At 38.9% G+C, this 18,230-nt stretch overlaps 1 protein-coding gene across 1 annotated transcript in view; it reads right to left on the reverse strand.

The window, feature by feature from the left end:
* The window catches only part of COL5A2 (collagen type V alpha 2 chain), a 102,945-nt gene that overhangs the window by 32,663 nt on the left and 52,052 nt on the right, over positions 1–18,230 (reverse strand). The window contains exons 3-15 of the mRNA XM_027751993.2: positions 18,144–18,157; positions 16,476–16,508; positions 15,828–15,860; positions 15,106–15,159; positions 11,463–11,573; positions 9,710–9,787; positions 7,700–7,744; positions 7,180–7,233; positions 6,575–6,628; positions 4,485–4,538; positions 3,650–3,703; positions 2,855–2,908; positions 1,609–1,653 (exon numbers count right to left, since the gene is read on the reverse strand). Of these exons, the coding sequence (XP_027607794.1) occupies positions 1,609–1,653; positions 2,855–2,908; positions 3,650–3,703; positions 4,485–4,538; positions 6,575–6,628; positions 7,180–7,233; positions 7,700–7,744; positions 9,710–9,787; positions 11,463–11,573; positions 15,106–15,159; positions 15,828–15,860; positions 16,476–16,508; positions 18,144–18,157 (683 nt within the window). The remainder of the gene's footprint in view (positions 1–1,608; positions 1,654–2,854; positions 2,909–3,649; positions 3,704–4,484; positions 4,539–6,574; positions 6,629–7,179; positions 7,234–7,699; positions 7,745–9,709; positions 9,788–11,462; positions 11,574–15,105; positions 15,160–15,827; positions 15,861–16,475; positions 16,509–18,143; positions 18,158–18,230) is intronic.

Here is an 18,230-nt window from a genome sequence, read left to right on the forward strand (position 1 = left end):
GCATACTGCATCTCACCTAAAAAATCCATTGCGCAGGCTTGAAGGCTTTACCCACATGCAAAAAGTCCTGTAGCGACGGGCGAGGGTCGAAACGGCAGGTGAAAGGTGCACTGGGAGCCGCAGACCCAACCCTGCATGCAGGCGGTTCAGGATATTGGTCATTTGAGACTGACTGGAGATGACAGTCTCTTGGGGCAGCACCCTGAACGACCAAGCAGCCTTTCCAAGGACAGCACTGCTTGCTCCACTCGGAGAGGGGCCTAGAAAAGGTGGCCTAAACAAAGCTCATCTCCACTTTCACCCGGTTGGCTAACCGCAGGCCAGCGGGCATCTTCTTCCGATGCGGTCGCACAAAGCGTATTGGCCTCATAAGCCACCAGCGTGCCTGCAGCAAATGTGGATAAAGCCTTCCCAAATCTTTGTTCGCAAAGCCCAGCCATGATGACCATGGCAGAATAATAAGAAGGGCAGAACACAGTTCACTTGAGTTTCCCCCCCATAATGGAGAGAACACTTGCCACCACCTCTTTTGGATTTTTTTTTCCTTTGTTTTTTGGGGATTTTTCTAAACATACTTGACTTTTCCTTTGCACTGCATCACTCTCCAGTGGTTTTCTGCTCAATCTTCTTTATTTACTTTTAACATGAACATGATTAATTTCACTGAGACTACAAGAGTGATAAGGATGGATGATGGAAACAACAGTTAAAGAATCAAGTTATTCTTTTTTTTACCCCTGCAGGTATAGCTTGTCTTGTGCTGTAGCAGGAAAGAAGTAGGATCTCACATTAGTCCTTACAGCCTCACAGGCTTGACCAGTGGAAATTTAATAAACAGTAATTTTTCTTCTTCTGTTCCAACAGTATTTCCAGTTCTAAACACATTTAAATAAGTTCTGTATATACTCACCAGTAACAATAAAGCAATTTCTTTCACTACTTCTCATTCACAAATTGGATCCCACTTCAGGGATATTGCATCCTACATGATACAACATAGTGCTCCCAGAGAGATGCCATTATCTAATATCAGAAAGGTGCTGTACTTCCAGAAGAACTGCTGAGAGTCAATCTTTGGCATCTCACACCTATTCAGTTTTCTAAAACCGCATCTAAATGAAAACTACTCTGAGAAAAAGTTTCTCCATTTCACTTTCATGCCTTGTATGCTTATCCTTACTGTAATATCCAAAATCCTCCATCCATGGTTTTCTTAGCTAGTTCATTTCTGACTAAATTACTCCACTTCTACCTCAGAGCAACCTAACCCAGTTTTTCTCATATTGAAATCGCTCCATATGAAACATCAATATATAAAAATAAAAAACTAATCACCCTACACTTACATGAGTAGGCAAACAACCACCACACCTACAGTCATGTTTCTGCTGAGCCTTCTGATTTATCATTATCACCCTACGTCTTTGAACAGAGAAGAATAACAGCTTACAGTGGACCAAACTTACTGTGAGTGTAATAGAAAATGAAGCCTTAATTAAGAGAAAGTTCAGCCCCATGACCTCAAATACAGATATCAAAACCAAGAAATTCCTACTGGCAACAGTATTTACAATCACTTCTGCAATACCCAGTGCACATGACACTCACCAGAGGACCCGTTGCTCCCATGGCACCAGTTGGTCCAGACTCTCCCTAGAAATGGAAATGAAATTACGCAATTAGAGAAATGGGTGAAAGCAAAGTGGAGTTACATCTCATCCCTGTCCTATGTGCTTCTGTTGGAGCTCAGAGGCAGGTTTGCACAGTCACCTGTGTGCATCACATAGGGCAAGAGCACTGTTTCCCATGCTGATGGGAAGTGCCATGTTTACATGTTCTCAGTGAAATAATGAAGCAGATTTAACTCCTATGTGTTCCAGCTACGAGCCCACACCACCTACCTGCTCCTACCAAGTCTTCTGCTCTTGCTGCCTCCACCGAAAGTCGTGGGTAATGTCAGGAAAGAAATTTTTTCTTACACAAACTCTCCTTAACTACTAATTACACATTTAAATTCAGATTTTGGAAGGTTCACTTCATTTACTATGTTTTTAATCTAAAGGAATAGTTCTGTCCTACATTCAATTATTACCTATGCCAGGCCAAAAACTGTTTCAGCATCAGCACTAATGAATGTGGAAAAGCTTGAAAAAAGTGTTCTATGTTCTTTTAATACAACTTTTAACCTATCTTGAAAGGACTGACTCCAGGTGGCTATCCTGTGTTACCACTGCTTTAAGCTGAAGTTGTAAGGCTGCTGCAGCGCCAGTGGGGGTCAAAAATTGTAATAGAATAAACTTGTTAGGTGAAAAATAGTCAGCTGGATGAAATATATCCTCTCTCTCCACTCCAATGCCTGTTTCATTTAAGTCAGTCTGTAGTACAGTAATTCAAAAGAGAAGAGTCAGGTTTTAATTATGCATTGCTCTATTTTATTGTATTAAAAAAGTGTTAGAAAACTGTGTTTTGCCTCTCAACTTGGTCACAAAGCCAACAAGAAACACGAACTGCCCAACTGGAAAGTTGCAACATATGCATGGGCTCCTCATTAAGAGACTTTGTTGTGTTCAGTGTCACAGATACGCGTCGCAGATGGACCGCGGTCAATTCACCCAGTGACACCTTACAGGCCTAAGACTGAGCCCCAGTTGAAACTGGGACTCTCAGCATAAAGCCCAGACATGTCATTGTATAGCAGTTTATATGTATCAAACACACAGTAAATATGGACAACTCCACTCTGCATGAATAGCACTGACAGGAGCGTGCACAAAGCTGTGTTCAGAATATCTACCCTCTTTCATGGTCATATAAAACATGCTTAACCATTTAGTTTTTTGGGCCATGAAAATACCTTTGCTCCAGCTGCTCCAATTTCACCTTTTGGACCGTCAAGTCCTTTCAATCCCTGTAAATTATGAAAATATGGAGAAATTGCATTCATATATGTACATACAGAGAGCATTCCTACTATTATTGTTAAAGTAACTCGATACTAAAGTGTTAAGAATGGATCTGAGGTGGTAAGAGTAAGAAAGGAAAAAATAAGGAAGAAAAAAAAACAGATGGAATAAAGTTTTTAAACATTTCCTAAATGGAAACCAGTTGTACAAGGTACATTTCCTTGGATTTGGTTTCCTTTTTAAAACAAGAACGGTTTTTTTAAAAAAATCCTAAAACAACAAGGAGGAGGCTCTGAGCCACAGGAAACCTACTTATTCCTCCCCAAAGTAAAATTCTGGCCAGAAAACCTGGTAATTTGTAGTCACTCCATATTGCAAACATATCCACCTCTCAAGTTCCCCACCCTAACGCAAGACTTGCCAACAAAGAGAGAGAACTGTCAGGTTTGCGCCTCCTGAAGCTTGGCAGGGCTCATGCAAGCTCCTTCCAGATTCCCAGAACATTTGAAAATAGAGTGAAGAAAGCACTAGAGAATGTAACACAGAGGTCAGTTTAAAGGGGAATAGCGTTGGTTTTCTGCAAGGCCCTCTTCCTCTCAAATGTCAGTAATTCTGCTACAGCTGGCTCGCCTGTAGTGTAGTCAAATTCCACATAAATACAAAAAAAAAAAAAAAATCTTTAGTATCCTTATAGTAAAACTGCCTGGAAATATCATCTATAAGCAGTAGGAAAACCTGTCTCTTACCCGGTGACCCTTGAGACCTGGGAGACCAGGAGCACCAGGAAAGCCTCGAGGCCCCTAAGTAGGAAAAACAAACAAACAAACAAATGAAATCCCGATTTCTGCATATGAGCCCACCAATAATGGTGCTAACAGGGATGAGGGTGCAGGTAATATGAATACTCCTAACATCCCTTCACCTTGGTGACATAGCATAGTGAGGCAGGGAATTTGAGCAGGTCGCACATGACACAGCCTTGAAGTTGGACTGTCTCAGCATTATGCATGTTTTTACTAATATTAAAAGCTTTATCATTTATATCAGGGTATGATCAAGCCTCAAATTTCAACAGAAGTAACGAAATAAAATGAGTGGCAAATGAACTTTTGAGTCTTAATATGGAGAAACATTAATTAAGCAGAGATCTAAACTCAGAGATATTTAAAATAAATATAAACTCAGAGTTGCACACTGCATATGTTCTTTTGGAAAAGTTCACCATGATAAACAACCATTACTAACACACATTTAGCAATTAAACTGAAGTTATCTTGGACTTAATTTCCTCCCCAGTTTCTCAGGGAAGACTCATGGAGGGGAGTTAGGTGCTTGTGTTAGAATATTGATCACAGGAATTTATAACAGAAATTACATGAACACCTTCACACTCTCAGACAACAACAGTTCAGCAAACACTGACTGGAGCCTAAGAGTGAGTTAACACAAGTATGAGTGGCAGAGCTTTGCACTGATGAATCATCAGTATCATGTGATAAGTGATCAATATCATATGATGACACATGATTATTTTTCTAAATACAATTGTTTTTTCTAAAGTGTAAATAATCATGTTCTTACTGGAGATCCTGGAAATCCAGGCTCACCAGCTTGTCCTGGTCTACCAGGTTCACCCTAAGGGAAAAAAAAAAGAAACAACACATTAAATTAGGAAAAAATGGGAAAATTAACTTCTCTTAACATTCTTCCATTCAAATAAATTAAGACATTCAATCATCTTCTTTTAAAATCAACCACACACATGTCCAGCAGTTGTGTATTAGGCACATTAACCTAAGAAAGGTTTTTAACCAAGAATTGGGGGAACTGAAGACTGAGCATCCCACAATGCATCCCAGCATCACAAGATGGCGCTGCCACACAATTTTCCTGGGAATTAATGAGGCAATCTTCACCCAGCACCACATTACTTTATTTTCCCACTGGAACAGCAATCTAAAACTATCTGCATTGCAGCTTGTTACTTTCCTTCTGCTCAAATATTTTAAAACGTGTATAATTCCATTCTAGGATGGTGACTATTTTCTGTGTACTGCAATGGGAAAGAAAATATGGCAGAGCCAAGAAAGCATGTTTTGGAGATTATTCAAAGTCCTCCAGTCACAACCAATCGTTCCTTTATATGCATCAATCAGTTCAAATACATCCAGGACACCAGCCTGCAGGAATATGAAAGGCTTCAGAAAAATATTTTCTGGACAGAGAGAAGGCAAAGTGCCTCACAAATGCAATTAAAGATGCCCAGACGTACTCTGGAAATGGAGGAAGGTCCTAGAGCAGTATCAAGATTCGGTTTCCCCACGCTGGGAGTTAACTGTAAACTCCTTGTACAGTGTCAGAGACTGAAACAGTTAATGATTTAAGCATTCTAGGATCACCAGGGGACTTTTGCAGGCTGGGAAGTGGCGGCTGTTGGTCCATCAAAGCCCCCTGCCAATCCTGAAAGGCAGGAAAAACCCTTTCCCCGTGCCCCTCACGGGAGCTCTGCGCAGACTCAGGAGACCTTGGAGGCTCAAGGTATGGCCTGGGACAGCATCCATGGATATAGTAACTCACAACTTCTTTGAGTTTGTGGGCTTCCCTCCCCCATCCCCAATGGATCAAGGCCACCACTTCAACTCACCGACTGCAACTACCAAGTGTCACCTCTGGACCCTGTGGGCGGTGACTATAGACATCTTTCCACTCTCAGCTTTTCTTTCTCTTACTCTCCCTTACCCTTATACTGTCTTTCCTTTCTCTCCCTTATGCATTTCCCCTAAAGGTTCTCTTTATGCCATATTGCTGTAGATGAGAGATACAGATGATAACACCCAAAATGGCAACATACCTGTTTACCTTTGAAACATAATTGTTCTAAAATAAACCCTACATATATAAGTTTTCAAACACCAATTATTCAATGTCATTTTGCTCTAATCTACCCCAAGGGATTTATTAATAAGAACCTGGGTTACCCTCCCCTTTCTGGGGGGGTTGTAACATACAGTTAAATGGGAAGGTAGCTGGTACACAAGCTATGGTAATTTTTATACTAAAATATCTAGCATCTGCAATTTTTAACGAATTTCCAAGCTATAAATTACAGTTCAGACAGATTTAGTGTGCTTTGCAAACAAATAATACACACCTACTGGCAAGCTCTTAGGCTGCTGTTGTGCAGTACATATACGTTTATGTAACATGTATAAACCACCCGTTTTACATATATGTGTACATACATGGATAAGAGTAATAAAATCTGTTACGAATATAACAAACTATCAAAAGTTTTAAGAAATTAAAGACTAAAATCTCATTGTCCAGACACACGTACATGCTACCATCACAGTTCTTCTAACTCGTCATGTGATCCCAAAAGAGAAGAGAATTGCTGCCTCATGATATATTATCACATTTGATTTCAGGAAAGACATCACAGTCAAGAACTGACTGAGGCAAGAAATAACAAAGAGCTGGTGCTTAGGCCTTAGGTACCATGGCCAAAATTCCCAGTTGTGACACTGCACTTAATGAGGAGTCTGATTACAAAGAAAAGCAAACAGATAACAGCAGTTACAACAGGCACATCTGCTGGTTAGTCACTGTCTCACAGATGCCAATGTTTGTTTTATTAAAAATTAAAAAGATACAAAGAGCAACAAACTTACATCTTCACCAGGTTTGCCTGGAGGTCCCTCTGGTCCTCGAGAACCTACTGGTCCCTAAGACATAAATATATTTCTTGAGAAGTCGATTTAGCCATCACTAAAATACCTATTTGCTTCATTTCAAAGTCTGCTTTTATGAAAACATATGGACAAAGGACAAATTTTATGCCTAAGCACATTTGCTTAATTTTGTGGTGCTCTTTCTAACCGTCCTGCCCTAAAAAACCTGCATTATATTATATGAAAATATAGGATAGACTCTTTAAGAGAAAAAAAAATACTTTAAAAATCAGTTACTGTTGCTGGAAATCTCTGGCTCTTGCCTTTTTGAATCATTTTGTTCCCTCAAAAAATAAACATTCTCATCACCCTTTGTGCAAGTTACACCACCAGGTATGGTTTTACCAGTGCTTAACCATCCTCAGGTCTCTGCTGGAAAAGTAAGAATGATCATTTATAATATCATTGGTCCTTGCTTTGAACAATACAACTCCACTGAAGTTACTTAATAGCTGAAACAACATAAGAAAAGTTCTGTTCTGAAACAAAAATGAATAACATATTGGCAATTTTCTTGCAGAAATGTTTGCATTTATCAGTCTTACCATAGGTCCTGGATCCCCAGGTTCACCAGGTGGGCCTGTGGGGCCAGCACCACCCTAAAATTAACCAAAGATTAATACAGTTACAAAGTCCAAAAGGAATTATAAGGATATCAATTAAAATCCATGACCAGGAAAATCACAGCCCGTGGGACAGACTGGATTCTAATTCAGAACCAGTTCACATTTCAATATGAGTGAAAGTTGGATACTAAAAACACTGAAGCTGTACAGAACAGTCACCATTTTCATCACTGTTCCCTTATTAAAAAATACGTGCTGGGTTAAAACCTTGTTAAAGGTCTAATAAACCATTCTTTTTGAGCTAGTTCCTGTGTACAGAGTACATCTGGAGCAGAGCTCTTGACAGCAGTTCATTTAAATTCACTTCTAGATGAAGATGTATTCAGCCACGTGTCACTGAAGATGGGCATCGCCCCAGAGATGAACACACACCCATTACTATGAGCTTTTTCTTCATCTCTAGCCAATTATCCCAAATCCCATGAGGTGAAGCACTTACTTGTTTTCCTTGGAGACCCTGAGGACCCCTCGGACCCACCGGACCCTGTCGAACACATAACTTGTTACACACTGGAAAACACCCTTTCCCAAGCAACATTCACCCAGCAAAGACAGCAAAAAAGGCCTGATAGTGACCTCCAAGATGGCATTTCTATGGTCAAACCCTTGGGAAGGCTTTTATTCAGAAAACTCTAGTTATCAAATGCACATAGAATGAAATCTTCAAACTCGAAAAGTCAGAGGAGCGTCATTTCATTAACAGCTGAAAATGTGGGCTTGATTGCTTTCTGAAACCTCACAGTTTCTCTGGAATCAGCCAGAACAACTGTGTTGTCTCCACTGAAAAAAAAATAGTAGCAAAATAAGAATAGTCTTCCCTTGAAGGGAATCTCATTACTCAGATGAATCTCATAATGGAATCAATGACAAAAATAAATTAATCCTGTTGTTCTCAGCCATGAGCTGAGAAGCAGCAATGGAAGAACGTGTTTAAATGTATCATACAAACCACCAAAACAGCTTCCAAATGGCTGTGGTTTTTTACAGAAAGTTCAGATTTTCCCTTAGAAGGTTTTATGGGATTGTTAGAAAAATCTCATGCTTAATTGTAACATGAAATAAACATTATCTTGTTTGAAAATAATTCTCTTGTTTCTAGGAACACAAAAATATCTATAAGAGACAACAATCTGCATTTTGACAGAGGCTGAAGATTTATGTCTTTTAACATTCATTAATTTTTATCAATTTTTACAAAGCAAATGTCAAAGAGTTTGTAATAGGCTATTTTAAAAATCTAATCAACATTAGAAACAGAACAATGTTTCAGCTGTCAGTTAGTTTACAAGGAAAGGAAAAAAGAATATCACATAACAGACGAATCAATCCAAAGACAGCAAGTAAGTGCCAAATTACTTTATTGGACTTTGTGTAAGGCCTTATAGAGACATAGATGTATTAATATCAAAATTATTAATGTTTGAGAATGACATAAGAAGAGACAGTACAAGAGATGCAATACCTTGAGACAAACTGAGTAAAAGGATTAAGCAAAACAATGAAGGGCAACAAAATCATTGTATGTGCACAAAGCAAGTTCACTGGAGAGAGACATTCACAGAAAAGAAAAGTTAATCCTGAGGCAAAACATCAGATTATCTTTAGAACCTTTCATATGGAATTGAAACTAATTTTGAAGGTTACTAGTGGGGACTTGGATGGATAAGATTCAGGTAGGCAAACTAATGGACAGCACAATCACTAAAGGATGGTTTCCTTAAGAATAAATGTTAAGATTTCAGCAAAGAGGGTAACAGTATTTTCAGGACATCAAACATGAAGAGAGATAATATTCAAAAACAACCCCAGGGGTTCTAGCAGAGAAAGCTTAGGGTGGTGAAACAGCTTTCACTGATGGCAAAAACGTTTAGTGTTACCACTAAGTCCCCAGTGCACAAAAAGTAAAAGACATATCTGAAAAGTGAGGGATGCCAGTGATAAAACTGGATCCATGGAGAAACAGAAATTATTTCTGTCTTGAAATAATAAAGCATAGATTTCAGTTAAGAGCTGGTTTTGGAAATTTTTTTTTTCAGTTACTACCAAAAATAACTTATTTGTTGTCACAACGTGAAAAGAAGTCTTCAAAGTCACATATTTGTTTATTCTGCTTTGTGTTACACCTGACAATTTTCAGTTAATCTGCATGGTTCAAGATATAAGAAACACAAACTCAGGAGCTGTTTTTTTCTCCTGTACCTTACTGTTAGTAGCTGCTACATTTCAGAAGGAGTGAAGGAAAACAGCAGGATGGCTAGAGGTGGGGGGAAAAAAGACTTTCATTTAGCAGAAGAATGTTTTTTCACTTGTTTTTTTTCTAGGTACTGAGCAACACAGCACTAGAATATACTGTATATCCAAGTTCTAGAGGCATAGGAAACCCTCTGAGTTTTTGCATGTGCACCCCACTTCCACCCTGTCCTACCATACAGGGTTAATCTGGTCTTACCACTGCGCCAGGCATCAGTCCCATCTGGCTGCCAAGCCCAGATTTCTCATCCAGTCCTGCCATCTGAGCTGCAAATGGCTGAAAAAATAAGATGGGTGATTTTAGCTGTAAGTCATCATCGTGGTTCAAAAGGCAAAAATCCATCTAAGCACATTTCCATTTACAACTAAATTCTTAGTTTAATCATTAAAAAAGAATTTGTCTCTCCTGTAAATTTGAGGTGTTTAAAGCTTCGAAGACCAGATGAATAAATCATATTGTCTGCCTACTATTCTGACTCTTTCCACTTTAACCTTAAATAAATGAGAGAGTTACCTAAAAAGGGAAAAACCTCCCATGAAATTAAGTAACTTTTTAAATGACCTGCAAATCTAAACCACACCTTAACTTCAGCTGCATTATTCCTTCATGTCTTCTAAAGCTTCCTTTTGTTTTCACTTACTGTGCTCCAAAGTTCAGAAATATCTTAAGGTAAAAGGAAATGTGGCTGATTTTATGGTTGCAAATCAGATTTTTTAAGCATGCTGCCCTCATCCAGCAAAGCTGAAAGCCATTGCTGTTCCTGCCACTTCACAGAGACCAATGAGTTCGAGCAGTGCCCTCCTTCTTGTGCAAGCACATAGTTGAAATCAAGTTCTGTTTTGCTTCGCTTGGAGCCAGATCCTCACTCATGGCAGGCCAGAGCTTACAGTGGCTGAGAACAAGGAACAGCTCAAATGCAGATTCAAGTTTTCTAAGATTTACTATTTGTTCCTCATCAAATTGGTCTCCAAACATATTTTCCACAAGGCTGGAGATTGCCTAACTTCAGAAACAGGAATACAAAAAAAAAATGTATTAGATCTCTGGCCACACCTATTCTTCCATGTTTTCTCTAGGGCAACAGCCTAACACCCATTATGCTGCTTCTGTGATTCTAAGAGATTCCTGTCTGCTGAAGATATTTACTTGGGCTAAATCTTCTGGATTCAAGACTATTTGGAAATGTGGTTAAAGTCATGAAAAGCTGCCCAAAGTTACGAGCCATTGGCCTAACATGAATATTTCAGATTTTTGTCAATTTTTTTTCAGTAACATTGCTGGACCATCGGAGTGAGAAATCAAAACAGGTATCTTTTAAACAGCAATAAATATGTAACTGAATATACTTGAGAATTTCAAATATCTATTTAATTATCAGTCACAATTAGTGTTCAATAGGAGGAGGGAGAAAAAGAAGTCTTGCAGAACACTTTGTCAATGTCTATGGCTGGTTAGCACTGCTTTTTACAAACAAAATTCTTATATAAATCTTCTCAGTGTTGATCTCAATACTTCCAGCAAGAAGCATAAACAATTACATTTTCATTTCTCTCACTAGTTATTTTATTATTTATAATTCATCTTACTTTTCTCTTTTCCATATTACTAATTTGATGCACTAGTTTTCCTGCAATATTTCTCAGATCTCTTGTCTTTAAATCAGCTGGAAGTAACAGAACCTTAGTGATAGTCTTAGATTTGGGCGGTTTGGCTTTTCTAGATCCCAAAACCCACTTTGAAAGGTGTGTCCTTTCCAAGGTTTCTCACATTCAACTTGTTCCAGTTCTTAGCAGAACTTTTGGCAGAACTTTTTGCTGTTGTCCCTCATGACTGGAAGATGGGAACTGTAGGCACAACATTCCATGTTGACTGAATCGAAAGGAAGTCAGTAATTGTATCATGTGGATATAATCCAACACTCACGTTCTCCTAAAGCAAGTGTAAAACTTACCCTGCTTATTCCATCCGGTCCTGGGTGAGTGGGATGCCCCGGAGGACCAGGGTCACCAGGCTGGCCAGGGATACCAGGTTCACCATCAATCCCTTGAGGACCACGAGGACCCTAGAAAGAAAATCAGAAATGCCAAGTGTGCAAAGGCGTTCACTGAAATCATAGCAACTGGCAAACAACTGCCTCTTTGTGACAAACCTGGGCTTTTAAAGATCTTCAAACAAACAACATCCCTCAAAACCTGTTCCTGCCTTCAGATCAGAAGCATTGGCTAAAATTAATTATGAATCCAAAATATAAGTAAATGGTAGTAATTTCTACCACAGGCTCTCTTAGAAACTCAGACCTCCTATCAATCCATACTGGAGCATACTACCCCTGAAAAACTACTTGGCTTTGCACACAATACAGAATAAAGTGAATTTATTTCTAAAATACATACAGCTCAGCTCAGAGCACATCCATACACACATGATTAGGAGGCTTCAGCGTAATGCTGGATTTTTACAGCCTACTGACATCATGAATGGTTTAGACAGCTCATACCATTGGTGAATTCTCAACACAGTTACAATGCCAGAAATGCAGAGTAAGTTATCTGGTGTCACAGTTATCTTTAGCTGGTACTTGCAGAGTAGGCTAGGAGCCCATCCTGTGGTTCTCATTTTGATCAGCCACTCTTGATTCCTAAACTGCATTTTTCTTAATTCATGTAAGAACTAAAATTAAATACAGAAGCAGCTAATAAAGCATTAGTGGAACAAAACCAATGGTAACAGGGCCAATAAAGATATATTTGAACCATAAATAAAGATGTTGAAGTGCTTGTCGCTACTGATTCTTTCATTAGAACAAAATGCTTGACTACAGCAAGGAAAAGTTTCATGGTATATAATGAGGTCTTCTGTTTTAAGGATCCTTAAACATAAAACTTCAGAAGCCTGGCTCAGTGAGTCATCTTTAGAGACACAACTAATAATCAGACAGACTGCTTGTATTTCCATGAGATGAGGACTATGTCTGCAACACATTTCAGTGGAATTTATGTCTGAACTGGTATGGTTTCTACTAGTATGGTTTGCAGAATGAGTTGTGAATAGGTGGAAGTCCAAAACAAATTAGAAGATTTGTGCATGATGGATGGAAGCAGAAGGTTCTAGTGGAAAATTTTATTATTTAATATCTCTGTTTTAAAGACAAGTACACACTGCCAAACCTAAAAGTGCTTACTGTTCAAAGGAGCAAAAGAATTAGTTACCTTATTTCATTTATTCTCAAAATAAAAAGAAAACAAACTTAAGCTTTACAGAAAAAAAAGCAACAAACAGTTGCCTATAAAGAATTTAGCAACCTTCTTTATGATTACTGATTTTCTATATCCAAACAAGACACTTTAACAAAATCTAATCAAGAAAATGTTGCTTTTTTTAATAACTTTTCTAAAAAGGACTTACTTTTTATTCACCAAAAATCAATCTGCTCTAAGAGAAGTATGTTTGTATTTGTAGGTAGCAACTAACTAGTGGGATATAAACAGTGTAAGTGGGTTTTTAATAAAATCTTGATTGTAATTTTATTTATTTTATGCTATGCATCTATTTATAGGTACATAAAAAAGCTCTTTCATTTTCTTTCACCAGCTCAAAATCAGTGAGGTTTGAGAGGAAAAAAAAAAAAGGGAAAAATATTATCACAAGTGCCACGAGGTGGCACCGTTTAAACACACAATTTCCTCATTCTGGCCCACTGCTGCTGATGGTCAGGAAACTATTAATGGGACTACTTGTAATAGAATAAAAGGAAAATGCGTCTCGCAGTAGAACACTCTCAAACTTCTGTCTATTTAAACTGCTACTGCAATTACAGTGGAGTGTAGATCCATTCGGAAAGAAAAACATATGAATGGTTCTGAGGATGCCCAAGTTTATTTCCTGTCTACAAAGGTAGATCTACAAAGATCATTTGTAAATACCTAAAACGTTATCATGCTCCAAAACCCACCCTCCCTAGATGCATTTTCAAATGCAGATGTGCTAGTCCCTAAATGGCTCTCATTGTTACACTAGCAAAGCATTTAATGTAAAAAATATGCTCATACTCCTATATTCATTTTACATTCAAGGGTCCTGCTTTTGTAAAAGACAGAGATCCACAGCAAGGGTGAGTTTCTTCTACTCACTAGTCAGCAGGAGCCCATTTAAAGAACAAAAAAAAAACTAATAATAATCAATAATAACCTGAAGACAGAAAGAGCTTGAAAACGTGTAGTGTTTTTGTAACATCCCCAGTCAGCAATGCATTTACCCAAACTGACTTTATAAAGGCAGTCTGTACTGTACAGGGTTACCTGCTCCATGAGGGCTTTTCATAATACAAACTGCAGGTGTGAACTAACATTTCTTTTCCACAAGTAAAAATAAAACCCTCTTCACTGGCAGTCACTGTATCTAACAGGAGTGCTCTTTGGTTTCAGACCTGACATACACACCGCTCTCTGGAAACTTTGACGTAACATTTTCAAAGGAGCTGGCTGCTTCTGAACCCCTTGATATTCCTTGAAAGCAGAATAATAACCTGTGTCAGAGGAACCCAAAAGCGTTTACAACCTTTTGGCATTTTAGGTGCTTGTAGCCACCACTGTATAGAGACATGAGAGGGATGCTTGGCAGGGAATCAGAAATTATTTAGCATCTCAGTGACAGTACTGTACATTAGGAAAGCACTTCAGACAGCCTGATTCAGAAAACACAGCCCAGGTTGCTCTGCACACAACAAGATTTCACAATTACTCCCAGATTTCTTTTAAGCATCTTGACACTCATTCTTCAGACAAGTGTCTTATGGTGATCTAAAGAGCAGCAGTGGCTTGGCAGTTGTCTCAAAGAGGCTACACACTCACCCCACTGCTTTAGAAATGTCATTTCCATCTACAGACAACAGGCACACACTGGAAGAACAGCTCAGGCGTCTGTTTTAGGCCTATGCCCAACCTCAGTATTGGCTTGCTCTCTCCTGAGGGATAGGAAAATATCCACATTGGAATTACAATGATACAACACTAAAATCTGCTTTTAGCAGTTTCTGCTCTTTGACCTAGCTTTTTCAAAAGGAACATGTCATCTTGGGTATTTTCAGCACTCCTCTTTGGCCTTTTCTGTGGTTCTCCACATGCAGACACTGAAATTCCCTTGTGAAGTCTTCATTTCCACTGAGCAATCCTGATTACATTATTCACCAGCATACCAACAACTGTAGTCACATATTAACTCCTGCTAACTTCCTGAGCTTTGTCTTTTCTCAAATGCTCTGGGTCACACAACTCACGCTGCTTCTGCTGCACGGGAGTCACCATCAAATAGTCAACAAGTTCAGAAACAGGGGAACGTGATGTTCTAGTTTTGTCTGGGAATGTTTGTTGAGAACACACAGTTTTTAGTGGAAATACCGCTAAACCTCTGTCAATTCTCTCAAAGCATTCACGTTTCAATCTAACCAAGGAACGGTGAAATAGAAACATTTCACTGATTCCTGGAAAATAGGAGGACAGTTTTGATAGCTCTAGAAGACATAGAGATAGTTTAAAGACATCTAATCTTTTGAGGTTAGTTCAAGTACTTTATTTCTGAGGTATTTAATAACTTACAGGTCTTCCCTTTGGTCCTCGTTCTCCTCGTGGACCTTGTGAGCCTGGAGGTCCCTAAAAGAAAGACCAGAAATATTAAGTACCTTTTAAACTAGCTAGTGATTAATAATGCTCTGAAAATATGAAATGCCATGCTTATTTGAAAAATAATTTGGGAGGGGTTTTTTTCCACATCATCGTAAAGAAAACAACTCTAATCACCAGGTGTTCAGTATTTCTTCTCAATTGTACATTGCCTGAAGGGAGTAGAACCAGGATACAGAGACACACAAAATAATTTCATCTCTCCTGTGCTCCACAGGTTAATTCAGCAGAGGTTTTCTGAATGCTGGAGGCTCTCCATGTGGAGCTGCACAGCTTTGAGACACTCTTCCTGCTAGTCCAGTAGTGCTCCCTGCTTAGCCACAGCTGGAGAGAATTCTGTATCTCCCTCTACTCCTGCTAGATCCCTGCTGGAGAAGCGTTTCCCAGCATCCACCCGGCACAAAAGTCCTCAGACCTGCACATCCTACAAGCACTCATCCATTTGCTTGGGATGGGCCGACCCGCGACTGTGACAACCATCCCATAATCTCACCCCCTCAAACCTCATGGCTTTGCAACCAATACCCACTAGAAGTATGGAAGAGTCCTCCTTCATATCACCTCCCCAGTACAAAACAGAAATGGCAGGAAGTGGCAAATGCCACCATCAGAGAAACAGAGGATGGAAAAGTACTCACGGCTGGTCCTGGGCGGCCTCGTATTCCTGAAACCTAAAGCAGGCAACAGAAACTAAAGTTACCACACTAATGTGATGGTTGTGTTTGTCATGACTACCCTGCAGAAAATGAGTTACTGAAAAGCAAATAACAAGAGAGGAAATTAAAGTATCATGCTTTTTAGGGGGATGGAAAAAAAGAAAAAGGAAAATATTCCACTGGTTATCAATTTCCAGTTCAGTCTTTTTATAAGCAATGTGAACAAAATCTTGGAAGTATCACTGTTATTATAAATAAAAAAATAAGTGAATTAAAATTATTTAGGCTCAACTTATCGATTTTTTTAGTCTGTTTGTCTTCACACTAGAAAGAGATAAACGGTGACATTTTATTTCACCGCTTTCTAGATACTAATTTACTGTTGTACCTCCACAAAAATCTAACTATAAAAATAAAGATTATAGCAGCTTTGACTCAGTAAGAACTTTTCCCAAAATGCAATTGACAGGAATTTCTAATGTTGCATGTGTGACACAGTGTACTTAATTCCATTCCTTTCATTCCTAGGATGTGCATTCTTGTTGTATTTACTTCATTACTGCAATTCTGCTTTAAAGCACTCAAATATACTTCCAGGGTGTGCTGATAGAGAAAAAAATACAGACTTACAGGTGGCACTATTCCAGGTTCTCCTTTTTGTCCCTGTAGGAAAAAGATGCACAAACATTAGATGGCAGAACAGAAGTGCGAGTGCAATTAACAGCACGTTAGTTTATCAATGCCATCCCTGTGACTGTGACAAAAACTAAAGCTTCTCTAAGGGTACAACCAGACTAAAGTATCTGTGACAAATAATCCATATTATTTTAATGACTATGGACACTGATTAAATGAAGGGTGTAAATTAAAACTTTCTCTAGCTGTTAACATATTTTCTGACAGAATAATCAAACTAAAAAAGTATTGTGAAACCTTTGTGCTAGAAGTGCTACAAAGCACTAGAAAATATGCAGGAGTTCTGTTGTTGGATGATTTGATTCATACAAAATGCAGAGTCCACAGCAGCATTCAGGTTCCATTTCTTCAAAATATTAAATTCCAATTTGTAACATGAAATCTGTGGGCATAAAAACCTATCTGCAGCCCAGGGACAGAATGATATTGCACAGCTTCAGCGTGAAGGACAACTTCACTCTTTGCCAATTGACTTTTCTTTGAGCTGACAATGATTGCACGTTACATCAAATCACTGGCTTTAGACCTATTGGTGGTAACTGGTTTTTTAAGGAAAAAAGAGATAAAAAATTTCCTGCCTTGTTTATCAAGCAACAATAAGGAGGTTACAGTCTACTTACAAATAGATTTAAATTTATTTTAAATTTATAAATTATTTTAAATAAATAAATCCATTTATAAACTACCCCTACATAGAGAGCACTCGGTTTTGGTGTCACCCAGAAATTATTTCAATTATTTATTGTAGTCGTTTACTATCTTAGAAGCTCATTTATCAGAATGCATTTTAATTTCTTTTGTAAGAACAGATCTTCTATTTGTTTAATTGCACGTGATGAGAGATGCTGCCCACAGAACTGTGGCTCTGGGCAGGAACACACTGTCCTACTGCCCACTGGGCAGCTCAGCCTCGGCACAAAAACCAGCTGCAGGCTTTGATAGTTCAGCATCCAATGACCTCGTGGTCCCTTCCCTCAGTCTGTGGCACGGCTGGAAGTGAAAGCACCAAACCACTCAAACTGGAATTCCTTTGATGTAGACAGCAGGGATTTTCAGCCAGGGAATTCTCTATATTAAGATCAGAGTTTTTGCCTGCATCGCAACATTTTTTCCACGTGGACTGCAATCTCTCTAGCCACTGAGGAAGACCAAGAGAAAGAATTGTTTCAAACAGAGCTTATATATGTATCTTTCATGGTGTGCTCCAAGGAGATCATAGAATCAGCTGAGTTGGAAGGGACCTCAGAGATCATCAAGTGCAACCCTTAATCCACTATCGCTGTGGTTACCAGACCATGGCACTGATGCTACATCCAGTCTCTTTTTAAAAATCTCCAGGGACGGAGAATCCACCACTTCCCTGGGCAGCCCATTCCAATGTCTGACCACCCTCTCTGTAAAGAAATTCTTTCTAATATCTAACCTAAACCTCCCCTGGCACAACTTGAGACCATGCCCTCTTGTCTTGCTGATCGTTGCCTGGGAAAAGAGACCAACCCCCACCTGGCTACACCCTCCTTTCAGGGAGCTGGAGAGAGATGCAAGAGAGTCTTTCAACAGCTGTAATATGTTAGAAAAAAAAGAAAGTGAAGGAAATCTTACCTTTCTTCCTCTACCTATGAAAAAGGAGAAAAGAAGAAAAGAGGAAATTAATGCTTTTACTCTGAGAGACAGAACACAGTAAGAGCT

This window comes from Pipra filicauda, unplaced genomic scaffold (assembly GCF_003945595.2).
Source record: "Pipra filicauda isolate LSUMZ 115617 unplaced genomic scaffold, ASM394559v2 scaffold21_size4447388_pilon, whole genome shotgun sequence".
In the NCBI taxonomy this organism is placed as follows: domain Eukaryota; kingdom Metazoa; phylum Chordata; class Aves; order Passeriformes; family Pipridae; genus Pipra; species Pipra filicauda.